Source organism: Oryza glaberrima, chromosome 2, assembly GCF_000147395.1.
Source record: "Oryza glaberrima chromosome 2, OglaRS2, whole genome shotgun sequence".
Taxonomy (NCBI): domain Eukaryota; kingdom Viridiplantae; phylum Streptophyta; class Magnoliopsida; order Poales; family Poaceae; genus Oryza; species Oryza glaberrima.
In genome coordinates, this window is record NC_068327.1 from 26740014 (window position 1) to 26762021 (window position 22008).

At 44.8% G+C, this 22008-nt stretch overlaps 3 protein-coding genes across 3 annotated transcripts; 2 read left to right on the top strand and 1 right to left on the bottom strand.

Annotated features, from left to right (window-relative positions):
* Positions 1–701: 701 nt before the first annotated feature.
* LOC127761550 (RING-H2 finger protein ATL7-like) lies at positions 702–5978 on the top strand. The gene is made up of 3 exons (XM_052285859.1): positions 702–1432; positions 3864–3961; positions 5075–5978. Exons 1-3 carry the CDS (start codon positions 1208–1210, stop codon positions 5412–5414), a joined length of 663 nt encoding a protein of 220 aa, XP_052141819.1. The 5' UTR covers positions 702–1207; the 3' UTR covers positions 5415–5978.
* Positions 5979–10044: 4066 nt separating this feature from the next.
* On the bottom strand, positions 10045–13730 carry LOC127762629 (uncharacterized). Its single transcript, XM_052287107.1, has 3 exons — positions 13573–13730; positions 11142–11299; positions 10045–11063 (listed from the first exon to the last, which is right to left on the bottom strand). Exons 1-3 carry the CDS (start codon positions 13728–13730, stop codon positions 10045–10047), a joined length of 1335 nt encoding a protein of 444 aa, XP_052143067.1.
* Positions 13731–19898: 6168 nt separating this feature from the next.
* Positions 19899–21654, top strand: LOC127761477 (ethylene-responsive transcription factor ERF027-like). Its single transcript, XM_052285775.1, has one exon. The coding sequence runs from the start codon at positions 20464–20466 to the stop codon at positions 21247–21249; it is 786 nt and encodes a 261-aa protein (XP_052141735.1). The 5' UTR covers positions 19899–20463; the 3' UTR covers positions 21250–21654.
* Positions 21655–22008: the final 354 nt, after the last annotated feature.

Sequence of the window (22008 nt, forward strand, 5' to 3'; positions counted from 1 at the left end):
GTATGCTGATCGTCCGATATACTCAAATGGGCCGTCGCCTCGTAGTAGGAGCCCCGGATGATGGGCCGAGCTCGAACGTGTCAATAAAACGAGATTACTGTTCATACGCAAAACGAGTACGCAGTCTCAAGTCTCAACGAGTTGTATACCGGGAGTCCGAGCCTGAAAAATACAAGTTGTTTTCAGGCCACTATCAAGAACGTTCCGTGCGGTACGATGCCGTGCATTAGGTAAGGTTTGCGCGGTGAAGAAGGCCGACATGCCATCTCACTGACGTGAACGCCTCCTCGCCCGCGGGTTGTTCACGAACACGAGTACTAGTGCGTAGTACTAGCCGTGTACCACCCACCTCGGCACTCGCAGGCTCGCAGCGCATGGTAACCATCTTTTATTTGTGTTCCCGAAGAAAGGTGGTAAGTAGAAGTACCTTGTTTTTTTTAATTTCAAGATATGTAAGTACACGAGAAAGTCCGTATCATTCACGTAGCATGCAGACCACGCAGCATCGTTTGATCAGGCGTGGCGTGGCGACTGCCAAATCTTGGACTGTTCCGCGGCGCGCACCTGCTCCCTTCCCACGCTCCCACGCCGCCGCGGGGGGCCCCGCGCGCTCTCCTCCCCTCCACTATTCAAATCTGCATCTACTAGCCACGGCCGCCGACCCAGCCCTTCCCGAGTGACAGCTGGACCCCCGGTGCGGGTGCCCACACGTCATGGAGAGGGCGCGGCAGACGGCATGGAGTGCCGAGTGCGAGGTGGAGGCGGAGGAGCAGATCTGCCGACTGCCGAGGCGGGGTAGTAGTAGTAGGGCAGCTAGTACTAGCTACTAGACGCAAGGCAGGCATCAGGCAAGTCACGGGGAGATACTTCTCATTCTCGCGACGACTCGTGCTGACTGCTTCGTCACCAACTCAACGGATTCCATTTCCGCCGCCCCCGCGCCGCATCATTCGTTGCCAGCGCCCCACGCAAATCCCAAATCCCAAACCCCGCGCCGATGGCCACCGTCGCCCAGCCCGACCCCAGCAGCAGCAGCCGCCGCACCGCCGCTCTTATACGCCGCAGCGGCAGCGTCCTGCTCGAGCAACCGTATTATTAGCCACGGCCCCGCACGCCCGCTTGATCCGCCTGCTGCGCGCGCGCGAGTTTTTTTTTTTCCTTTTTTCCTGTTGGTGTTGCGCGGTGGGCGAGAGGTGTTGGGGGGAAGATGCTGGGGTCGGGGCTGAATCTGGTGACCACGGTGATCGGCTTCGGGATGAGTGCCACCTTCATCGTCTTCGTCTGCGCGCGCCTCATCTGCGGCCGCGCCGCGCGGGCCGACGCCGAGGCCGACGCCGCCGAGGGCAGGGTCGCGGCCGCGCGGGCCATGGCGGCTGGCCCCGCGCCGTTCGACTTCGACGTCGAGTTCCGGGCCACGGATCTCGACCGCACGGTAAGATTTCTGTGCTCTACTCCGGTAATAACATCATCTAGCGTTTAGCTGGTTGGCGTGGGATGGCTCTGTGCGCATTGCTGCGTGGTGAATTGTTGATGCTGTGCCGCTTGAATTGCTTTTTAACATGACTCCATAAGCGATTGGTCCAATAGTTCGCAATTTCTACGGGTATGGAAACCAGTTCACGGAAATGACAAATCGCCACGCCTCACACTGATTTAATTTGTTCCAGCAGTGGAAAATCTAAAAAAAAAAACGAATGGTTCCTCCATTTACTTCCAATTATCTGGATACAAATTAGACAACAATTCAAGGCTTCAAGCTTGTTTATGAATGGCTCCTTCATTTGATTTCAGTTATAACCAGGGTTTAATCTTTCGGTTTGGACGTTTCTATCAGAGGGTGCCGATATACTGAAATTGCAGAAATTTCGTTCTGAAATTTTGAAGACATTTTAGTCAAAGTTGAATAAAATAATTCCAAATTCACAAAAAAAAATTCGGCCAAAATAATATCATTGGGGGGGGGGGGGGTCCGATATGATCGAAATTTCGTTCCGGAATTTTGAACCCTGGATATACCTGGATACAAATTAGACAACAATTCAATGCTTCAAACTTGTTTAGTTGTGCATGACGTGCAAATTCTGTTATATAGCAATTGAGCAATATATGCACATCACACTTTAACTCAGGATTGATGCATACTATTTGCAATGCAAGCTATTCTTTCTAACAGAAAGATAGATGGGCATTGCCTTTTTAAAACCTAACTAAGCTTCAAATGTGGAAAAAATGCTTGCTCCAAATACGTCTGAAAAATCCTAGTAACAATGAGGTGATAAAATGGAGAAGGAAATTATGTGTCTGAATTGAGCAAGGAGTGATAACTTGGGAACCAAAAGTACTACTAATCCTACTAATAAAAACTATTAACTTGAGTAAACATCGTAATAAAAAAGATTTTGTAGTTATATTAAAAAGAGAGAGAGAAGACATGGTCTTGTTCCAAAATAAATGCAGTTCGTGTTGGCCATATAGTTATGCCAAAGATTTCCTTTGCTAATCAAACCAGCCATAGAAATTTCAAGTTACTTAACATAATGTAAACCTGTTTTTTCTTCTGATGTATGTCTAATGCTTGGTCACAATATAATCGAGTTGTCATAGTGTATTTTTTCTCTTGGTTGTTGTGAGAGTGTCTGAATTACTCTCATCACCAATTTATGTCAATATCACATTATTTTCTATAACTCAATAGAAGATTAGACATCTGCGCTGTCTGTTTCAACTGTGAATATGACATGATAGGTTAATATGTAATATATCACTTCACAAACATGCAAGTTCAAATTCGACTTCTACAAGTTATAACAAAAAATAACAAATTTGACTGTGAATATACGTATACTAGTTAGAGTTTGATTTGTTATTTTTGTTACAACTTGTAGAAGTCGAATTTGAACTTGCATGTTTGTGAAGTGATATATTACATATTAACCTATCTTGTGAATTTTTTTGGAATTTTTTCATAATCATTTAGGTGGCATGCAAGAAACGGGTGGACGTCCACCCAAGAGATTAGAATCCATCCTCATATATAAAGGGAAACTGTTTTAAACACTCGGGTGGACGTTCACCCGTTTTTTGCATGTCATCTAAATGGTTGTGAAAAATTTTCAAAAAAATTGACATGATAGGTTAATATGTAATATATCACTTCACAAACATGCAAGTTCAAATTCGACTTCTACAAGTTATAACAAAAAATAACAGTTATTTTTTGTTATAACTTGTAGAAGTCGAATTTGAACTTGCATGTTTGTGAAGTGATATATTACATATTAACCTATCTTGTGAATTTTTTTGGAATTTTTTCATAATCATTTAGGTGGCATGCAAGAAACGGGTGGACGTCCACCCAAGAGATTAGAATCCATCCTCCATATATAAAGCATCTTTTATATTGCTTACGGACAACCTAGAGGCCTAGGACCAGATTCTTGCCAGTTTTGTGCCCATTGATCACCTTTACAGACATGCTAACTTCCACTTGTTGATGGCAATAATATTTTCAGTGAGTAGCCTTTTGGGAAGATAAACTTCTAATCTATTGAGAGTTTTGAATTCTTCATGCAAACTATCGTAGTATTGTATATATATTGATAATATAACAATATTACTGAAAAGTTACACAACAATTACCAGATTCCAAATTCCAAATGTAATGGCACACTAAGGTGCTCCTGTTGTATCTTTTGATGGGCTCCCTTTTGTCCTTATTTACTTGTTGCATCATTCCTAATTAGAAAATGATGCTTGAACTGCTAAAATCAGATATTTGTAATACTAAATGGAAAACCACTGTGCTAATTAGGTATGTGCTTGTGTTCAGAAGTTAACTTGGTCATTCCTTTTTTTTTCAATAGATTGAGCATACCCGTAGTGGATTGGAACCTTTTGTTGTTGCTGCAATTCCTACAATGAAGTACAGCTACGAGGCCTTCCAATCAAAAGATGATGCCCAGTAAGTGTACTGTATACTGTAGAGCTACTTACGTGCTTCCATCTTTTGGTCTCCTGTCTATCATGTTTGCCTGTTCTGGATTGGCAGCAAACTTCATGAGGTAGTATCTGCAACTGTCCAGTTACCTGCATCAAACTTTCTTTGCTCTGCTGGAATGCCTGTACAGTTTTTCTTTTCGACAATTGTCAGTGAAATTCACTGAAAAGAATATTCAAGAAGTTTGTTAGTGTGCATAATATGTTAATATTAGATGAACAATTGCAAACAACTCCATTCCAAAAATGATGATCCGATGCTGATAGCCTGAAAAATATTTCATATTTAATATTGGTGATCTCATGTGTTGTGAAGCATGTGGTACAGCTGGCTAAGAAACTGAAATATGTTGGAACAACTCACCAGCCAGACTAGCTCTCTAGTTGTGATTTACAAGCTATATAGCATACTAGTGCTTTTGGGAACAAGAATTGCATGAGCTATCTGTTGTTATTCTTTTATCCCATTTTTGAATGGAGGAAAGGAAAACAAGCAGACCTGATAATTGAACATTGACCCATGCTTGCTAATCTAACATGACTATTGAAGATAGTGAGCAATCAATCAAATAAAACTACTGGTAGCCTAAAAAAAACACCGGTGAAATTGATACAGATAATCATCAGAGTTTTTGTGTGTATGTGTGCTTGTGTTTCATGATGTATCGGATATGCATAACATGAATTATGTGTGGAAAAGAGGGCAGTTGAATAGAATTATATTTTTGATTAAAAACGGTCTCTAGCACTTATTTGGTGAACAGAATAGCACTGGACCTGCATATGCTTCGCTGTCTTTTCTTTTTTATCTTGGATCTGTGTCTTCATGGCAAGAAGTTACTTTCTTGTCCAACAGATATCATTTGTAACCGAGTCTTCCCTGCCAAAAAATGGAATAATCAAGAGAAAATACCATTTTGTGTTAGGATTTATATTACTGGGCTGACTATCATGTCAAAAATAATATTACTGGTTGATGATTATGGTTCCTTATTTGTGCTGCGACATGCTCGGAGAAAGTTACCATCTTGCAGAAATAATGTTATAAGCTATTTGACCTTTTTTTTTTGTTTAACAGGTGCTCCATATGTTTAGGTGAATACAATGAGAAAGAGATTCTGCGCATCATGCCCAAATGCCGTCATAATTTTCATCTTTCCTGTATAGATGTATGGTTACAAAAGCAAACTACTTGTCCGATATGCCGGATCTCATTGAAGGACCTACCCAGTGGAAAACCTGCCGAGTCCCCTGTCCGTAGTCTCCCTCAACTATTCAGCCACCCTGAAAGCTCAGTGAGTCGATCACCTCATTGGATACTTCCTATCCATCGTGATCGTATTGGAGGTAGAGAAAGCAGCCCGGCTTCACAAGAAACAGTAGAGGTGGTCATTGAAATCCAACAAGAAATGCACTGAGGACATGGATGTATAGAGGCGAGATATCGATAGAAGTTGATGAAACTATTTTTTTTTCGGTTGAGCAACAAAGATATCTTCTATTGCAGAAACGCCGTGCGTTCTTCCAGCAGCAGGGCAGCACGTACTCGGCTTTGGCACAGAATTGCAAGGAATTTGTTTACGAAAGGACTGGATTTTAGGCATTCTTTGTACATTTGAGGGTGTAGATTAGCGGGTTGCCTTTTGCCCCTCTGTTCATTTTTTATGTGTCCTTGATGTATAGTGTAAAAGGAAGCATTAACAATACTGATCAGATTCGGGGCCGCGAAAATATTTGTGGCAGCGCCGTCGATATCATCAGTTTATCACTGCTATCTTCAGCTTGAACAGGGCGTCTTAGGCCGAGTTTAGTTTCAAACAAGTTTTTCAAACCTCCAATTTTTTCCTCACATCAAAACTTTCCTACACACATAAACTTTCAACTTTTCTGTTACATATTTCCAATTTCAACCAAACTTTCAATTTTGACGTGAACTAAACACACCCTTGGGACTCTACGATCCATTTTCTAGTTTCAATGCGTTACAAGATAAATCACATCCTGTGATAATTCACTCCCCTCCTTTCCCCCACTCCGAACGAGAGCATTCATGGGTGTTACTTTTGCATCAACAGCTGTGACAACGCTAAGTTTTCAACGACTCGAGGAGGGTGCCCCCTGTTTCTGCACTGTGAACGACTGTAAAGGACACATCGTCGTCCACGACCGGTTGTTTCGACACCTCATTGTCGCAGCTCTACAGTGTCAGCTCAGCCTGGCAATGGTTCAACGCTCGGCGAAGTGTAGTACTGGTAAGTAGTAATAATCGTGTTGTTACACGCAAGAAAGGGAGAAAAAAAAAGAGGAAAGCTGCAGCTGTCAGGGTAAGGCTGCGAGCTGGGACTAGTTAACTACTGTGGCGACGCTGCCCGGCCGCCCGGGGTGGCGGCGGACGAGCGCGTCAGATGCGGGCGTGCGGCTTGTAGCCGTCGCGAGGCAGCTGGTGCCTGGTAGCCGCGGAGCGCAGGGAGCTATCCGCCGGCGCCCAAAGTCGCGCAGGGTCGCGATCGCACGAGCGCTCCGTCAATCCACGCGGCTTTGCTTATGGCGTGCCGAGAATCCACCGGTTTTTGACATTTGCAAAGCCGCCGCCTTTTGTAGATGTGTGTATTTTGAGCCCGATATTTTGAGCCGACTTACACTGCAGCAGGGCACGTTTGTGTTCTTGTTTTGAGCCGACCTATTTAATCAGGGAGCCCCAGTGTGCGAACTGTGGATCACCGTGACCAAATTTACGACTCCATCTGATACCACCAGTGTGACGACGGGTCGGAGTCGCGAGGGAGAGGCCCTCCTGGCGCCCCAACGACGTCTAGGCCTGGATGGGCTGGCCCAGGGTGCACTGTGCTTGCGTCGTGTACATGGAACGGATAAGAGAAGGTGACCCAGCGTGAGAGGTGCTGGCCCGGACAAAACTTTTTTATATGCCCGTGGATTCGTTCGTGCTCTAACTTTTCAGGTTTCGGACTAGGGGAAAGGGATTTTTATTTTTTTAATAATGAAACGAATCCAATCCTTTGTTTCAAGAAGCTACACTAACTTGTTACGAACATTATTCGGAAAGCGACTTAAAATTCTAAATATGAGAAAGAAAAACACTAATAATTCCAAATATGAGAAAAAATGATTTTTATTAGCTTTCATTGAGGTTGTTGTTTTTCTCGATTACACAAAAGACACGTATACACCGCAACACAAATTATGCATATACGCATGCATGAGTCCTTCCCAAAGAAGACGACAATAATTATTCAAAGAAAAAAAAAGAAGACGATAATAGGTGGTAAACTGGTCACCTACTAAGATCGCATCACACATACATCCACTAGTGCACATTGGAGGACATAGACTTGTGGTAAAATACATTGAGTTTATTGTAGTCCTATCTAATAATCTAAAGCTGGTTCTTTTGCTAGCTTCCAATTGGTCCACGTGGCGCCTCTTACTTTTGAAGAAAAATCATAAATTTATACTAGAGAAAAAAACACCTAACAATCATATGTGAGGGAAAATCTAGAGAAAAATATCACTAGCGATTCCACAGCCTTCCAAAATTATCTTCTCTTTCCAATCACACGAACTTATACTCCTTTACCTTCTATAAATATACCACGCCTACTCTGTACTACTATTACATATGGTACTACTATTACATATGGATTTCAGAGGAATCCAAAACTATCTCTGTTTTCAATCACACGAACTTGTACTCCTTTATCTTCCATAAATATACCACGCCTACTCGGTACTCCTCCTATAACTCTAGAATTATATAGTAAAGTCAAAATTATTAAGAAAAAATAAATCTAAAACAATGAATTTACGTTAATTTTCCTTCGTTAGATATACCACGCATACTCGATACTAGACTCCTATAACTCTAGAATATACAATAAAACCAAAATTAATATGAAAAATATCCAAAACATTAAAAAAGATTAAAAATTTAATAGTTTGTTCATTAAATCTTTAGTTATGACATAAGGTGCATATGTATTGACATCATGCACCCATTTTACAGCACGACAATTATCAACCTGTGTACCAGAAAATAAAACATTTAAAAAATCATTCTAAATAAAATGAGATTTTTTTTCGAGTGAAAAATATGGATATATGATGATATATAATATATTCACGAAATAAAATTGCAAGCCTAAAAGGACAAAAATGCCTGAAATTCCATAAGGTCGGGGTTACATATAAGGTTGGTAACACAGCTAAAAATTGAAAGAGAAAAACTAAATACGACGTAAGATCCGGTTTTTCTAAACTAAACGCTGTACATTCCATTCCGTAACAGAAAATAAATCCCACGATCTGGTTTTTCTAGATGACCATAATCAGCTCGCCGCATGTGGCTCGCGAATGCTTAACAAACTTGTATATAGGAAATACGCGGTCGACGATAGCGTTGAGGAAGATGAACACGCTATTCCATGAAGGGTTGAACAGGAAATACGCGGTCGACGATGGCGTTGAGGAAGATGAACATGCTATTTCATGAAGAGTTGAACAGCTACTTCACGCATGAGTATTATCTGAACTTAATTACCTTGCACTCAAAACCTAATTCCAACTTCCTTGCGTCATCAGAATGCCCTTGTTTATTAATGAAGACGGAATAAGACGAGATTGAATTTTATGACAAGTCGGGTGTCTGAATTTTAGATTTTTTCAGATGATGGTTATATATATTTTTGTACTAAAACTGTAGATTGCATTCATTGCAATTTCTGTAACCGCAATCTGCAATTTTTTTGGGTACCGTGACTAAAAAAACAGTTATATTAAATCATAAATCCAATAAAATATTATTTGTGTTGGCACGAAAACAATTAACAATTTACATTTTTTATAGAAAAATACATGACCAAAAAATAATATGCTATGACACAAAGAAAATAATAAATCATAAAAATAACAATTTACTTGTTTTAGTTAAAAATAAAACCCTGCGTACCCACGTGTTTACAATATTCGTGGACAGTAAGATTTCAATCATGATCTACACATAATTCACCATAATAGCTTTTATTGCTTTCACATAATTCACCATAACAGCTTTTATTGCTTCCCTTATTGAGGTTTTGCTAGATTTTTGTATTTCATTTGTCTCCAACTCCTTCAATTCAAGAGCGCACTAATTATTCGGTAAGAGCATCTCCAGTAGTAGCCCCTACTCTAGAGTCCCTAAAGTTTAAATGGGGGCTGCCGCCAATGCTTTAAGACCCTAAATATGCCTTTATGTCTAGCAGTAGTCTCCATATCTTAGCCCCTATTTCTTTTTCTCTTTTATTTTAGTATAGAATTTATATTTATATCTAGTTTAACACACAATAATTCAAACATAGATAACTCTAGCGCGTAGAATTCAACCATATTGAAATTTGCAATTTCAAACACCACGATTCAAATTTGAATTCAAAATTTTCAAACATGAAAATGATATATCCTACAAGCAAATATTGAACATAACCCATACATGATAGAAAATGCAACGAAACAAACTACCGAGCACCATGAAGCGCCCACAAATGTTCCACAAGATCATCTCGAAGTTGCTCATGTACCTTATACACGCAGCAACTATTGTTGCTGCGGGGATTTTTCTTATAGCTCGACTTCTTCCTCTTTTCATATCCCTACCTTTGATAATGAGTTTCATTTCTTTAATAGGTACACTAACACTTTTCTTAGGAGCCACTTTAGCTCTTGCTCAGAGAGATATTAAAAGAAGCTTAGCCTATTCTACAATGTCTCAATTGGGTTATATGATGTTAGCTCTAGGTATAGGTTCTTATCAAGCTGCTTTATTCCATTTGATCACTCATGCTTATTCGAAAGCTTTATTATTCTTGGGATCCGGATCTGTTATTTATTCAATGGAACCTCTTGTTGGATATTCACCAGATAAAAGTCAGAATATGGTTCTTATGGGTGGTTTAAGAAAATACTTTCCAATTACAAGAACTTGTTTTTTATGGGGTACCCTTTCTCTTTGTGGTATTCCACCTCTTGTTTGCTTCTGGTCCAAAGATGAAATCCTTAGTGGTCTTCAATTTCTTTATGTATCTTTAGAAACTTCTCTAACACAGGTTTATTACGCCGTTGGTATTCCTCCTTTCTCAACACCTCACTGTCCTCCTGATCATAGTCGTAGTCTACATCTTCATCTCGCTCATTGTCAATGATCATGTTGTGCATGATTACACAAGCTGTCATTATGTACCATAGGGTCTCTGTATCCCAAAATCTAGCAGGACCCCTCACCATTGCAAAGCGAGCTTGTAGAACACCAAATGCTCTTTCAACATTCTTTCTCACTCCTTCTTGAACTTTTGCATAATGTATTCTCTTGTTACCTTGTGGATTGGAAATGGTCTTCACAAAAGTGGCCCAAGAAGGGTATATGCCATCAGCAAGATAGTAACCCATAGTGTATTTCTTTCCATTCACCATAAACTCCAGCTCAGAAGCTGTCCCTGATGTAAGCCTTTGAAAGAGTGGTGATCTCTGTAGTACATTGATATCATTAAGAGAACCTGATAGTCCAAAGAAGGAATGCCAAATCCATAAATCTTTAGATGCAACAGCTTCAAGAATCATGGTTGGCCCATCCACATGCCCTGAGTATTGTCCTTTCCAACCTGTTGGGCAATTCTTCCACCTCCAATGCATATAGTCAATACAACCTAGCATCCCTGGGAACCCCCTTGGAGTGTTTATAGCCATCAACCTTGCAGTGTCCTCAGCAGTTGGTGCCCTCAAGTATTGATCAGCAAACACATCTACCACAACCTTGACAAAGTGCTTGAAAGCTTCTATCATGGTGCTCTCTGAAATTCTCACGACTTCATCAAGACTATCGGCTGGAATATCATATGCAAGCATGCGAATTGCACCATACACCTTCTGCAATGCAGTAGCACCGAGAAGACCCACTGCATTCGGTCTCTGCCTAAAGTAGTCATCATGAGCCTCCACACTAGCCACGATGCGCAAGAAGAGCTCCCTTGACATTCTGAACCTCCTCCTAAATAATTTTGCATTATATACAGGAGGATCTGCAAAATAATCAGCCACTATGCGCAAATTGCCAGCAAACCTGTCCCTATAAATTATCTCACGACCTGGGACCGAACCACGACGCTTTCTTTTGGTCCTCTTATGCTCTATGTCCGTAAGAAGAGCAGCTGCAATGTAGTAGTCATCATCGTCAGACAACTCCTCTTGATCCCACCATTCGGTAATGAGATCGTCGTCGTCGTCGTCATCACCGTAGAAGTCCATGTAAAAAACACTGCCATCACAAGATCATAAAATTAATAAGAAAATTTAGAGCATATGCACACGTATCCAACTACACATATACAATATGCAACATTCAATCTATAAAAAGCAGTGCATATATATATATATATATGGTTATAATCGATCCATTGCAACAATTGTACAGTGCTACACAATGCAGTGCTACTATAAGTACAGTGATATATACTAGTTGAGAATTTAGATTGTCCTGGCCGACAGTCCACTACAATTCTTCAAAAAAATATTAAAAACAAATCAGTCTCCACCAGAACCATCTATCACCACGTCCACAGGTAGTCAAGAACGAGTTTATTCAGAAAAATTGACTGGTACTCTACTATTCATATCTCCTCTACTACTCAACCACCACACCACATGACCAACTTCAAGTTTTTTCCAGAAAAATCAATGGGGCAGCGGCGGTGTACATGCTCCGGCCAGTGAAATCTGAAAATACGATCGGGCAGAGGCCAGCGTGGGGGCAGACACCATGCAAGTGGGTGATGTGCGCGCGGGCAGTCTCGGAGGGCACGCGACGGCCGGCGTATAGCAAGGCGGATGGCGGGAGGTCGGTGACCGCGCGTGCGCATGGACCGCCGCCGCCGGCCTTGTGGACGACGGGCAAACAAATGTATAGAAAAGTCTTACCTTTTGGGACAGGCTTGGCAGAGATGCTGGGAGTTCGTCGGTGGTCGCCGGAGAAGATCCCTCGTCGCAGCCGTGCGGGAATAACACGAAAAAGCGCGAAGCAAAATTGTTATCCGCGCCAAAAAAAGAACGATGGGGGCCGTGCTCGGAGCCCCCAGGACTGAGGCCTTGGGGGGAGGATTTGAGGGCCTTCTCATCTTGGGGGCCGTAGTAGGGTGCCTGCTGGATCTAGTTTTTTTATCTTAACTCTCAGAAATTGAATAGGGGCTGAATTTAAGGTCCTTGCTGGAGATGCTCTAATGGCATTTTCAGTGCTCTATGTTACATTCGACGTACTCGTGGTGATAAATAACATGATACATGTTTTTTTTTCATCAAAATAAATTAAAAAGAGTAGATAAATGTAAGAAGCTGTCTAATTGCGCGTAACATAACCACGTCACACATACAAATTATACTTACGAAGAGACAATCAAAATAGTGTAGGATCGATCAAGGCGATTGTACATCACAAAATCATATATACAATTTAATAATACGAGAAGATAGAGTGGGTGAAAAAAATCATTGTTTAGCCCCATTATGTAGAAATGCCACCTGTGTATATAGTTGTTATTGTTAGGTGTGGATTCCTACATATTTTTAAGTGTTTAATTAACCCCGTTTGCATCCTACATGCAAATGGGCCAATTTGACACTGTGCAGCAACCCTACTACTACAGGATTTTAGATCTGCTTATAGCTGGGGTTTTATTATTATATATTAAAATGTTGTTCCAGAGCAATTTTCCACGTACCTAGCAAACTAGCTAATATGAAATGCGCTGAAGGATTCTCGAGAAAAAGGGTAATTCGCAGTAGGAATCAACGGTAAGACATGTGGAATGCTAATTAACAACAAACACCATGGAAAATTTGAAAGAAATTAAGAAAGTTCTATGTGCACATATATCTTCTTTTTGTAATTATAATAACTAATAGATTTTTCAATGAAATTTTGCATATATTTGAGAAATATTATTTACATTGATATACAAATCCTGGGCAGTATTGCTCAGGCAAAATTTGTTACAAGACACTTAAAGTTTATGGTATTTGATATTAGACACCCAAAGAACGTGTATCTTCTCGTGGATACTGCAAAAAAGTGGTAATTAGCAGCTGGACATCCGCCTCATTATTTTATTATTTTCGGTGGAAACGGAGAGAGAAACGTTTGTTAAAGACAAGTTTGCCCATGGACCCACTTGTCAATCCCTCTTATCTCTTTCTCTGTTCATCTTCTTCCTCCTGTGGCTTCGGATGGGGCAGTGGCGAAGTGGGCGCCGCCACTGCAGCAGCAGCTAGAGCATGGGGCAGCGCGCTGCCGCTAGGAGTCCTCCCCGGGGCTCCGCTTCGGATGAGGCAGCAACGAAGTGGGCGCTGCCGCCGTTGGCCAAATCCTGGCGCGGTACGCGTGCCCCGTCCGCCATTTCCGCCACTGGTTGATCGACATGGATGGCTCATTTTTTCATTTTTTTTTTCCCTTTTGAGATCCCCTCTTCTGTCTTTCCTCTCCGTCCTTGACCTCGCAAAGAGCAGTTGTGCGAGCGAAATCAGGGGCATACAGCATACCTGCTCCCCTTGGGGCCCTTCCTACTCTGCTCGCACTCGCCAAGGGGTAGCGAATCAGCGCCGTTTTCCGGCTCGCACACGGCTTGGCTTGGCATTGCTGCTGCTGCAGGCCAACGGGGATATCTGCTACATGGGGCTAGCATGTACCTGGATGCCATCGTGCTGCCCTTGCCAGATGGAGCCGTTGGTCTGCTGTGGCAGTGTGAGAGGAAAAGAAAGAAAGAAGAAGAGAAGCAGGAAGAAGAACAGTTTCCAGGGGTATTTTGGTACTTTTAACGCTCTTTCTCTCTCTCCGTTTTCACCGAAAATAATAAAATAATGAGGCGGGTGTCCAACAGCTAATTACCACATTCTTACAGTGTCTATGAGAAGATACACATTCTTTGGGTGTCTCACAGCAAATGCCACAAACTTTGAGTGTCCTGTAGCAAATTTTACCAATTGCTTATGTGTAAACACATTTATATTTGTATATATATACCATATAGCTATATTGATCAATCTTCAGCATAATAATTTGAATCACACATCTCCATGTTTTAATGATGTATATCGATCTTTCTCTTTTATCCAACTAACGTGGTAACTCCTAGATATTTTGCTACGTTCTAATAATATAACATATACTCATTCTCTCCTAGTCCTAGTAATTAAGGGTATTTTAGTTTCAACACTATCTTAAAGACTACTTCCTCTTACTTCACAATGTAAGTCATTCTAGCATTTCCCACATTCATATTGATGTTAATGAATCTAGATAGATATATATGTCTCGATTCATTAACATTAATATGAATGTGGGAAATGCTAGAATGACTTACATCGTGAAACGGAGGGAGTATATCTAATTTTGACTGTTAATTATGCTACCAAGCCTCGATCTCCCTCTGTTTCCACATAATCTCCCATGACTAAAACAAAAGATGAAGGAAAAAGTGCACCGGAGGTCCCTGTACTTGTCACCGAGATACGAAAACGTCCTCGAACCGCAAAACCAGATATACGGGGTCCCTTAACTATACAAAACCGGTCATCCGAGGTTCTTCGGTGGTTTTGACCCCGGTTTTGGTCTACGTGGCGGCTGAGCCAGCGTGGGCCCCACATGTCAGCATGCCACATCATCACTCCCTCTCTCTCTTTCCCCTTCTCTCCCTTTCTCCTCTCTCTCTCTTCACTTTTCTCCTGCAAGCCGGCCGGCGGATGGGGAGGAGATCGTCGGTGCGACGAGTTGGCGGCGGCGGCTGCGACACGGGAGCAGGCCACCGCGCCGGGTCAGATTCTTGCACCGGCCAAGGCTGCGGTGGCGGGGGACGTGGAGAGTAGGACGGCACGGTTCGAGGAGATGCTGCACATGCCATTAGAGGAGCGGGACCGCGTCCAGCGGCGGCGCGGTTCGAGGAGATATTGGTCGCCACGCGCGCCGTGCTCAAGGACCCGCCGCCTCCGTCTCCGACAGGCCGACGCCGACGCCAGCCTCCCCGCGCCTCCTCGCCGCGGCGCCGGCCTCCCGCAAGCGCTGTGCTCAAGGACCCGCCGCGACGAGGTCACATCCTCCTCTCTCCCCTCCCTCTTCCTCCAGATCCGCTCGACGCTGTTGACGAGCGTGACAAGCGGCGGATCGGGCAACATCTCGGCGAGCTCGTCACGGGTGGCAACACGCGCCAAGGGTCCGTGTCGGCCTCATCGGTGACGCGCGCGACTGATTCGTCGAGGTAGGCCACCCCATTCTAGACTCGTGCCTCTGTCGGCGGCGGCGACGAGGTTGGGGAAACTACGAGTCTTCATCTTTGCCGCCTCCACCGAGATCTCCGGCGTCTCTGTGCGCGAGCATGGTGAGGGCTAAGACCGGCAACGGCCAACCTCCTACTCCCGACGGCGGCGGCGGCACCTCATGCACGCACCATGACTGGCGAGTGGGCCTAGACATTTGCAACGTCAGCGAAAAAAATGTGGAGAGAAGAGAGGAAGAGAGATGGTGTTGACGTGGCATGCTGACATGTGGGGCCCACGTGGGTCCCACACTGACTCAACCGCCACATAGACCAAAACCAGGGTCAAAACCACCGAAGGACCTCGGGTGACCGGTTTCTTATAGTTAAGGGACCCCTTATATCTGGTTTTGTAGTTCAATGACGTTTTCGTATCTCGGTGACAAGTTCAGGGACCTCCGGTGCACTTTTTCCAAAGATGAATCCCAAGGTAAACTAATGGTTCTTAATTTTTTGTATTGTGACGAAGATTTGAACCACTTTTTCCGTATGGTGGGTCCTATTAACCTGGAATGACAGTGATTTCAAGGAATATTTGAATCGCATTTTCTTTGATCAAGTGACAGGTCTTGTTAATCTATGGTGAAAGCGATGTTAAGGAAGAGTTTGAGCACCTTTTCTTGATCAAGAGATGATATAATAATGATAATAATATATATAGGACTATACTAATTTAGGGTACGGTGTGATGTGCCATATAGATTTCAAGCAACGATTTAGCACCTTTTGTCTATGCTTCGATCGATCTGTCGCGCATAAACACCGACTTAATTTTTTACATTTTACTAACGCTCTAATATATAGTGCTAAATTACCTGAAAATCAAAGACTCGATCGAACTGCTATCTTGTAAGTACTAGCAACATGTGTACCCCCTAGCTTTGGTAGTACTCCTATATTAATAAGTAGATTGTGGGCATAACACACGCATGTCTGTCGCTGTTGGTGACGTGCTAATTGTCGGATACTGTAGCTACACGGATATTGATACGCCAACGCACCGTAGTACCGTACGTCACGTGGTCAAAACCACACCCAACGCATACAACGTAGTACAATACGCCGCGTGGATGCAGCGCGCGACCGAGCAATAGGCCGGGACGCGTCGTGATCTCGTGTGCGCCTGTGTGGCCATTCGAATTGGAAGTCGTCGAGGAAGGCATCTGTGGCAGGTATGGGCGAGGAGCCAAAGACCGTGACAAATGCACCGACCTGCATGCGCATGCCGATGATACGCGCGCGCGTGCGGCGGCGGCGCTGGCGGCGGAGTACGTGATCTCGGCTGATCGCTCGGGTTAATTGGGTGGCCGGCGCGGCGTTCCTTCGTACCAAAGCAAATCGATTCCCACCGCAACTTTGGCTCGGGCGCTGCACATACAGCATGTTACGGGCTACGTGGCTCGCTCAAGTATATATTACGTGTACGTGTATTTGCGGATAATGTCGCATGCACCTGGTTAGCTAGCTAGTTGGATATTTTTACACGTACGTGTAATTTGTAAATGTAGTTCATAGTATATATTCTATCTCTGCTTTTTCTTCTTAGTCACCATTGACTATTGCACGTAGTAACGTAATTAATTAACTTCTTTTATGTTTCACAGGGAGATATATACTATACTTACTTTCTAGTGTAAAATTTAATAACTTCAAATACTAAGCACCTCGAAACACTGGTGGAGAAACCATCTTTACTCCCGGTTGGGAACTCCCTTTAGTCTTGGTTTTTCAACCGGGAGTAAGGATTCGGGACTAAAGATGGTAGACATCTTTAGTCCCGGTTGGTAAGGAGATCTTTAGTCCTGGTTGATGTTACCAACCGGGACTAAAGAGACAATAGCGGCAGTATCAGATGGTCCCTTTTTCTTTTTTCTTTTTTTCCTTTTTATTTTCTCCCGAATCAAGTAGGCAAATCCCCAAATCAAACTAACATCCCAAATTCACATCACCAAATCCACATCACAAATCATAAAGTTACTTATACACACAAATCAAATACATCACAATATCCTAAGAAATTACTCAAATATATCACAGATCCAAACAATGAATCACAAATTTGTAACTTCTCAGTCAAATACGTCTCAGTGAATCATGACAATTTTTTTTTAAAAAAAAAGAATGCCGCTGCTGCCGCCGGTCGCCACGACTGCCGGGCGCGGCCCCATCGCCCACCGCCAGGCGCGGACCCCCCGGCCTTCGCCCCGCCGCCCGCCGCCCTCCGCCGGGCGCCGCCCCGCCGCCCGCCACAGCTGCCGCCGCCGGCCGGCCCACCAGATGGGAAGGGGAGGAGGGGGGAGGAGGAAGGGAAGGAGTTGGAGAAGAGGGGATGAGGAAGAGAGTTAGAGAGGATAGATCTGAGGAGAGGGGGTGAGATTCGATCTGTCTAAGTTGTAACTGTGGAGGAGAGGATAAGTGATAGGGATTATATACTACGTGTTTTATTTTAGTCCCGGTTGGTATTATCAACCGGGACTAAATTAAAATGATTTTTAGTCCCGGTTGGTACTACCAACCGTGACTAAAGTGGTGATCTTTAGTCCCGGTTATTAACACCGACTGGGACTAAAGATTCTCAGCCCCCAATTTTTATAACCGGGACTAAAAACAATCTTTAGTCCTGGTTCTTTTTGGATCCGGGACTATTGTGGATTTTGCCGGACCGACCAAAGATGGTTTCTCCACCAGTGAAATACTTTCTCAAGAACCATAAACTATCCCTATCTAAGTCACCAAAATGTCAAGGCATATAAACAAAAGAATTTTCCAGCAGATGGAACCCTACCAAGAATAAAGACGAGGGAAGGCTTTTGACCCTAGCTAGGATGGAGCACATATCTAACCTGACACTCCTAAGTATAATATTGTACTATTATGTGTATAAACTTTTTTTTATTAATAAATTCATTAGCACAACATTGATAGGTGCGAGATCCAGTCACGACGACGACGGTGGGAGCTAGATCCGGTCACAGCGACGATGGTGCCCGTTGCTCCCCTCCTAAGAGCTCTCAAGGCGGCTGGATCCGGCGGTCCACTTCACGCCCAGATCTAGTGGCCGAGCATAAAGAGGCGAAGGAGGATCACGACATGAGGATGAGGTGAGGAGCACAATGTGACAACAACAATGACACGACCTCCTCCTCATTTCTCTCGAGCTCGAAGATATCGTTGTTGTCTTCCCTTATCTCTTCCCTCCGCTGACGACGAGGAGGCGGCTGGGAGCAGCGCCACCGCCGCCGATGAGGAGGCGGTTGGGAGCGGCTCCATCCCCTTCCCGGCTTAATGCCGTTGCCAGCCCTGCGACGACCAGATCCACGCCGCTGCCACTATTGGGGAGCTAGGGTTTTGATTTTTTTCTGGTTTTTTATTTTTATGTACAGGTGCGCCACCCACATGCAAAAATAGTGACTTTTGCAGACACCTGGGTGCATGCGAACCGTCCAGCCACCTACGAAAATCGGATTTGACCGTATGGAAAAATGTTTTTTTACTAGTGTGGTCCACTTCATTTAACATAACTCAACCTAGGTCAACCGTGTTTGCAAGCTCAAGGGTGAAAATGTCACTTACATTTATACGCTGTAAGCCTACAACATTTTCGTATCCGCTAGGTAGTCTACCCAAAAAGGGGTAGAAATTTAGTGCACGTGTGTTTCCATCACTCCTTTTTTTTTCCCTAAAAGCTCTCATCTCAAAGCTTTCGTATGGATATTTATCCAAAAAAAAAATCTGGAAATTTTCATTAGAAAGATCGATTTTCATCATAGAACTCTTATACGAAAAGTTTCCTATTAATTCGTGACTGCCTGAAATGTACAGAATGTACAAAATATGTACAGGTTGATCCGTATAGGTACAATTATCAAAATGACCAGTGGCAATATACTTGATCAGTAGCATAGTTTTCAAAAAGAAACAAAAAAGACCAGTGGCATAGCTTCGTAGTATGAATCTGATGACTCTCGTTGATCGCCTAACGGAACTTAAACCATATCATTAAGGTTTATATTTGGGATTTGGGCACCAACCCCAGGTGCATGCATGTGCTGTTCATTCCAACAGAAGCAGGAGAAACTTTGTCAAAGCCCCGGTCTGAAATTAACACCGCGCCGATATCGCGAAGCGTATAGGGAGATACTAGTTCTGATGATCAACTGCGCGCGGCCACGCAGAGGTTCGGGGAAGCAGCCAGATACATGACGCAGAAAGCGAAGAAAAGCTATGGCCGATGAGAGGCCCACTTGGCAGGCCACCGGAAATCCACCAATCACTGGGCCCGGCCGTACGTATCTCTTGTTCTCCTCGCGTCAGCGACCAACGGGAATTACCACCAATCACACACTCGCTAATTGTGTAGGAGGCTAATCAGAATTTAGAACCCCACGAAATTAAAAACTGAACTACTGGGGGCCATGAGTACTAGTCTGGCAATCGAGGCGGAAGACAGCGACGGCGCCACCCCCGCGTTTGCTCCCGCGAAGATAAGACGAAGAAGCAGAGGATTCAGCCAGGCTAATTAAGCAAACCGGTAGTAAGTGGTTTTTATGCTGCTATAGCTTAGCTTAGGTAGGTGGCGCCACTTAGCTTCACCACTTGTGCGGCTTTGCTCCCCAGGCACCAGCTCATCGCAAGCCAAGCATACGCATCCATCCATCCATCTCCCCGCTCAAATTACGCGTCTCCTCCTCCCCGGCCGCGCGCCTCCTCGTCTGCAGCTAAGCTAGCTAGCACGGCCCTCTGCTCGTCCACCTCGAGAGATCTTTTCACCATGGCGGACCTCCCGCTTCTCGCCCGCTTCTTCACCGCCCCTTATATAGCCCCCATCCCCCTCGTGCATTCCATGACACCTACTAGCTTAGCCATCTGCTGGCCTCGATCTCCTCTTCCCTTCCCTATCTATACTCTCTCTATCTCCCTCTTGTTGCATAATCATATCGACTTCTTGCAAGCTAGGTTCGATTGTGTTGAGACGCATACTAGCTTAATTAGCAGCTGGCCGGCAGATATTCTCTTGGTACAGCAGCCATAGCTAGGGGGGAGTAGGTGCACTGTAGCTTAATTTGGCGGATATAGGTCATCCCAAGGTGTATATATGTCGATGGGTGTGCCCTAATGGTACATGGCTGACCTGACCGAGCATCCGTCGCCGACTGCTCCTCCTCAAGTGCAAACAGCTGGCCTGCCGGCGGCGGCTTCTCCGGGTCCTGCCTCGCCTCATTCACCGTCGGAGCAAGGGGACAAGACGGCGCCCGGGGCAGCCACGGCGTCGACGATGACGACGGCGAGCTCGGGCGAGCCGTCGCCACGGTCCTCGGGGAAGCACGCCTTCTACCGGGGCATCCGGTGCAGGAGCGGCAAATGGGTCTCGGAGATCCGCGAGCCGCGCAAGGCGCGCCGCATATGGCTCGGGACGTACCCGACCGCCGAGATGGCCGCCGCGGCCTACGACGTGGCCGCGCGCGCGCTCCGCGGGGCCGACGCGGTGCTCAATTTCCCGGGCGCCACCGCCTCCCGCCCTGTCCCGGCGTCCGCATCCCCGGCCGACATACGCGCCGCGGCGGCCGCAGCAGCCGCGGCCGCCGCGCACCTTGAGCGGCCGTACGGCCCCACCGGCACTGCCTATCCTGCCACCGCCGCAGCGGAGCACCACCAGCAGCAGCAGCAGCAACAGTACGGCAGTGGCAGTCCGGCCGCCGACGACGTCTCAGGCTACCCGCCGATGGAGGGAGGGATTGGCAATGACGATTTCATGGACGAAGAAGCCATCTTCGAGCTGCCTCAGCTGCTGCGCAACATGGCGGCTGGCATGATGATGAGCCCGCCGAGGCTGAGCCCCACCACCTCCGACGTGTCGCCGGAGCCGTCGGAGGCCGGCGAGAGCCTGTGGAGCTACCGTGATCCCTAGCAGCTTGCTCCGATTGCATCCATCGATCGATCGACGACCGATCGCCGTGTCTTGGTGAGCTGGGCGGTAATTAATAAAATCTAAGTACGTACTACTATAGCATCTAGCTAGCTAGCGGCTCGAATTAATCATATGCATGGCAAGATAAGGAGAGAGAGAGGTAGGGTACACTTAACACACATCGACATGGACCCAAGAGGCCGGTGCGCCGCAGCGTCCTCCATCTGGTAATATATAGTATGTGTGTTGTGTATTACTCCTATATATGTGCTAGCTATCAGTAGACCAGTACCCAGTCGTCATGCAGTTACACATAGCTTCGATTTTGTGTGCTAGCTAGCTAGCTAAGTACCTTTGCAATTTTCTTTTCTTTTATTACTTTTGGCAGTTCATTTTTCCTTTCAATTGTGATTCGGTGTGATTAAGCAAAGTCCACTTGCTGATTCACTTGAATTATTGCTCGTTTTAGAATAAGAGCATGCAAGCACGTGTTTTTTTCTAAGTGACAAGTGGATCTCATGTCAGTGAGACTTTTGCGGACTATATATATGTACAGGGGTGCCATCACTGTAACTGTAAACCAGATAAAATATTTAGTGGTGGATAAGCAAAGAGGTGCAGACATGCATGCATGGCTACACTTAAGCCTTTTCTCGATGTTGTACTGTATTACCTTTTGTTGTAGCTTATATATAGGAATATGCAGGTTGGGGAAGTTGGCCGTTGAACAGATCCAGAGCAAGCAGTTTGGTGAGCATT

Bases quoted from the DNA above. Each gene is read 5' to 3' on its own strand.
- LOC127762629 (XM_052287107.1), bottom strand. From the start codon at position 13,730: ATGGCATCCAGGTACATGCTAGCCCCATGTAGCAGATATCCCCGTTGG. The intron at 11,300-13,572 runs GTATGCTGTATG...TTGTGATGGCAG, and splicing joins AAGGGCCCCAAGGGGAGCAG to TGTTTTTTACATGGACTTCT. The intron at 11,064-11,141 runs GTTCGGTCCCAG...ATTATTTTGCAG, and splicing joins GACCAAAAGAAAGCGTCGTG to ATCCTCCTGTATATAATGCA.
- LOC127761550 (XM_052285859.1), top strand. From the start codon at position 1,208: ATGCTGGGGTCGGGGCTGAATCTGGTGACCACGGTGATCGGCTTCGGG. The intron at 1,433-3,863 runs GTAAGATTTCTG...TTTTTTCAATAG, and splicing joins CCACGGATCTCGACCGCACG to ATTGAGCATACCCGTAGTGG. The intron at 3,962-5,074 runs GTAAGTGTACTG...TTTGTTTAACAG, and splicing joins CAATCAAAAGATGATGCCCA to GTGCTCCATATGTTTAGGTG.
- LOC127761477 (XM_052285775.1), top strand. From the start codon at position 20,464: ATGGCTGACCTGACCGAGCATCCGTCGCCGACTGCTCCTCCTCAAGTG.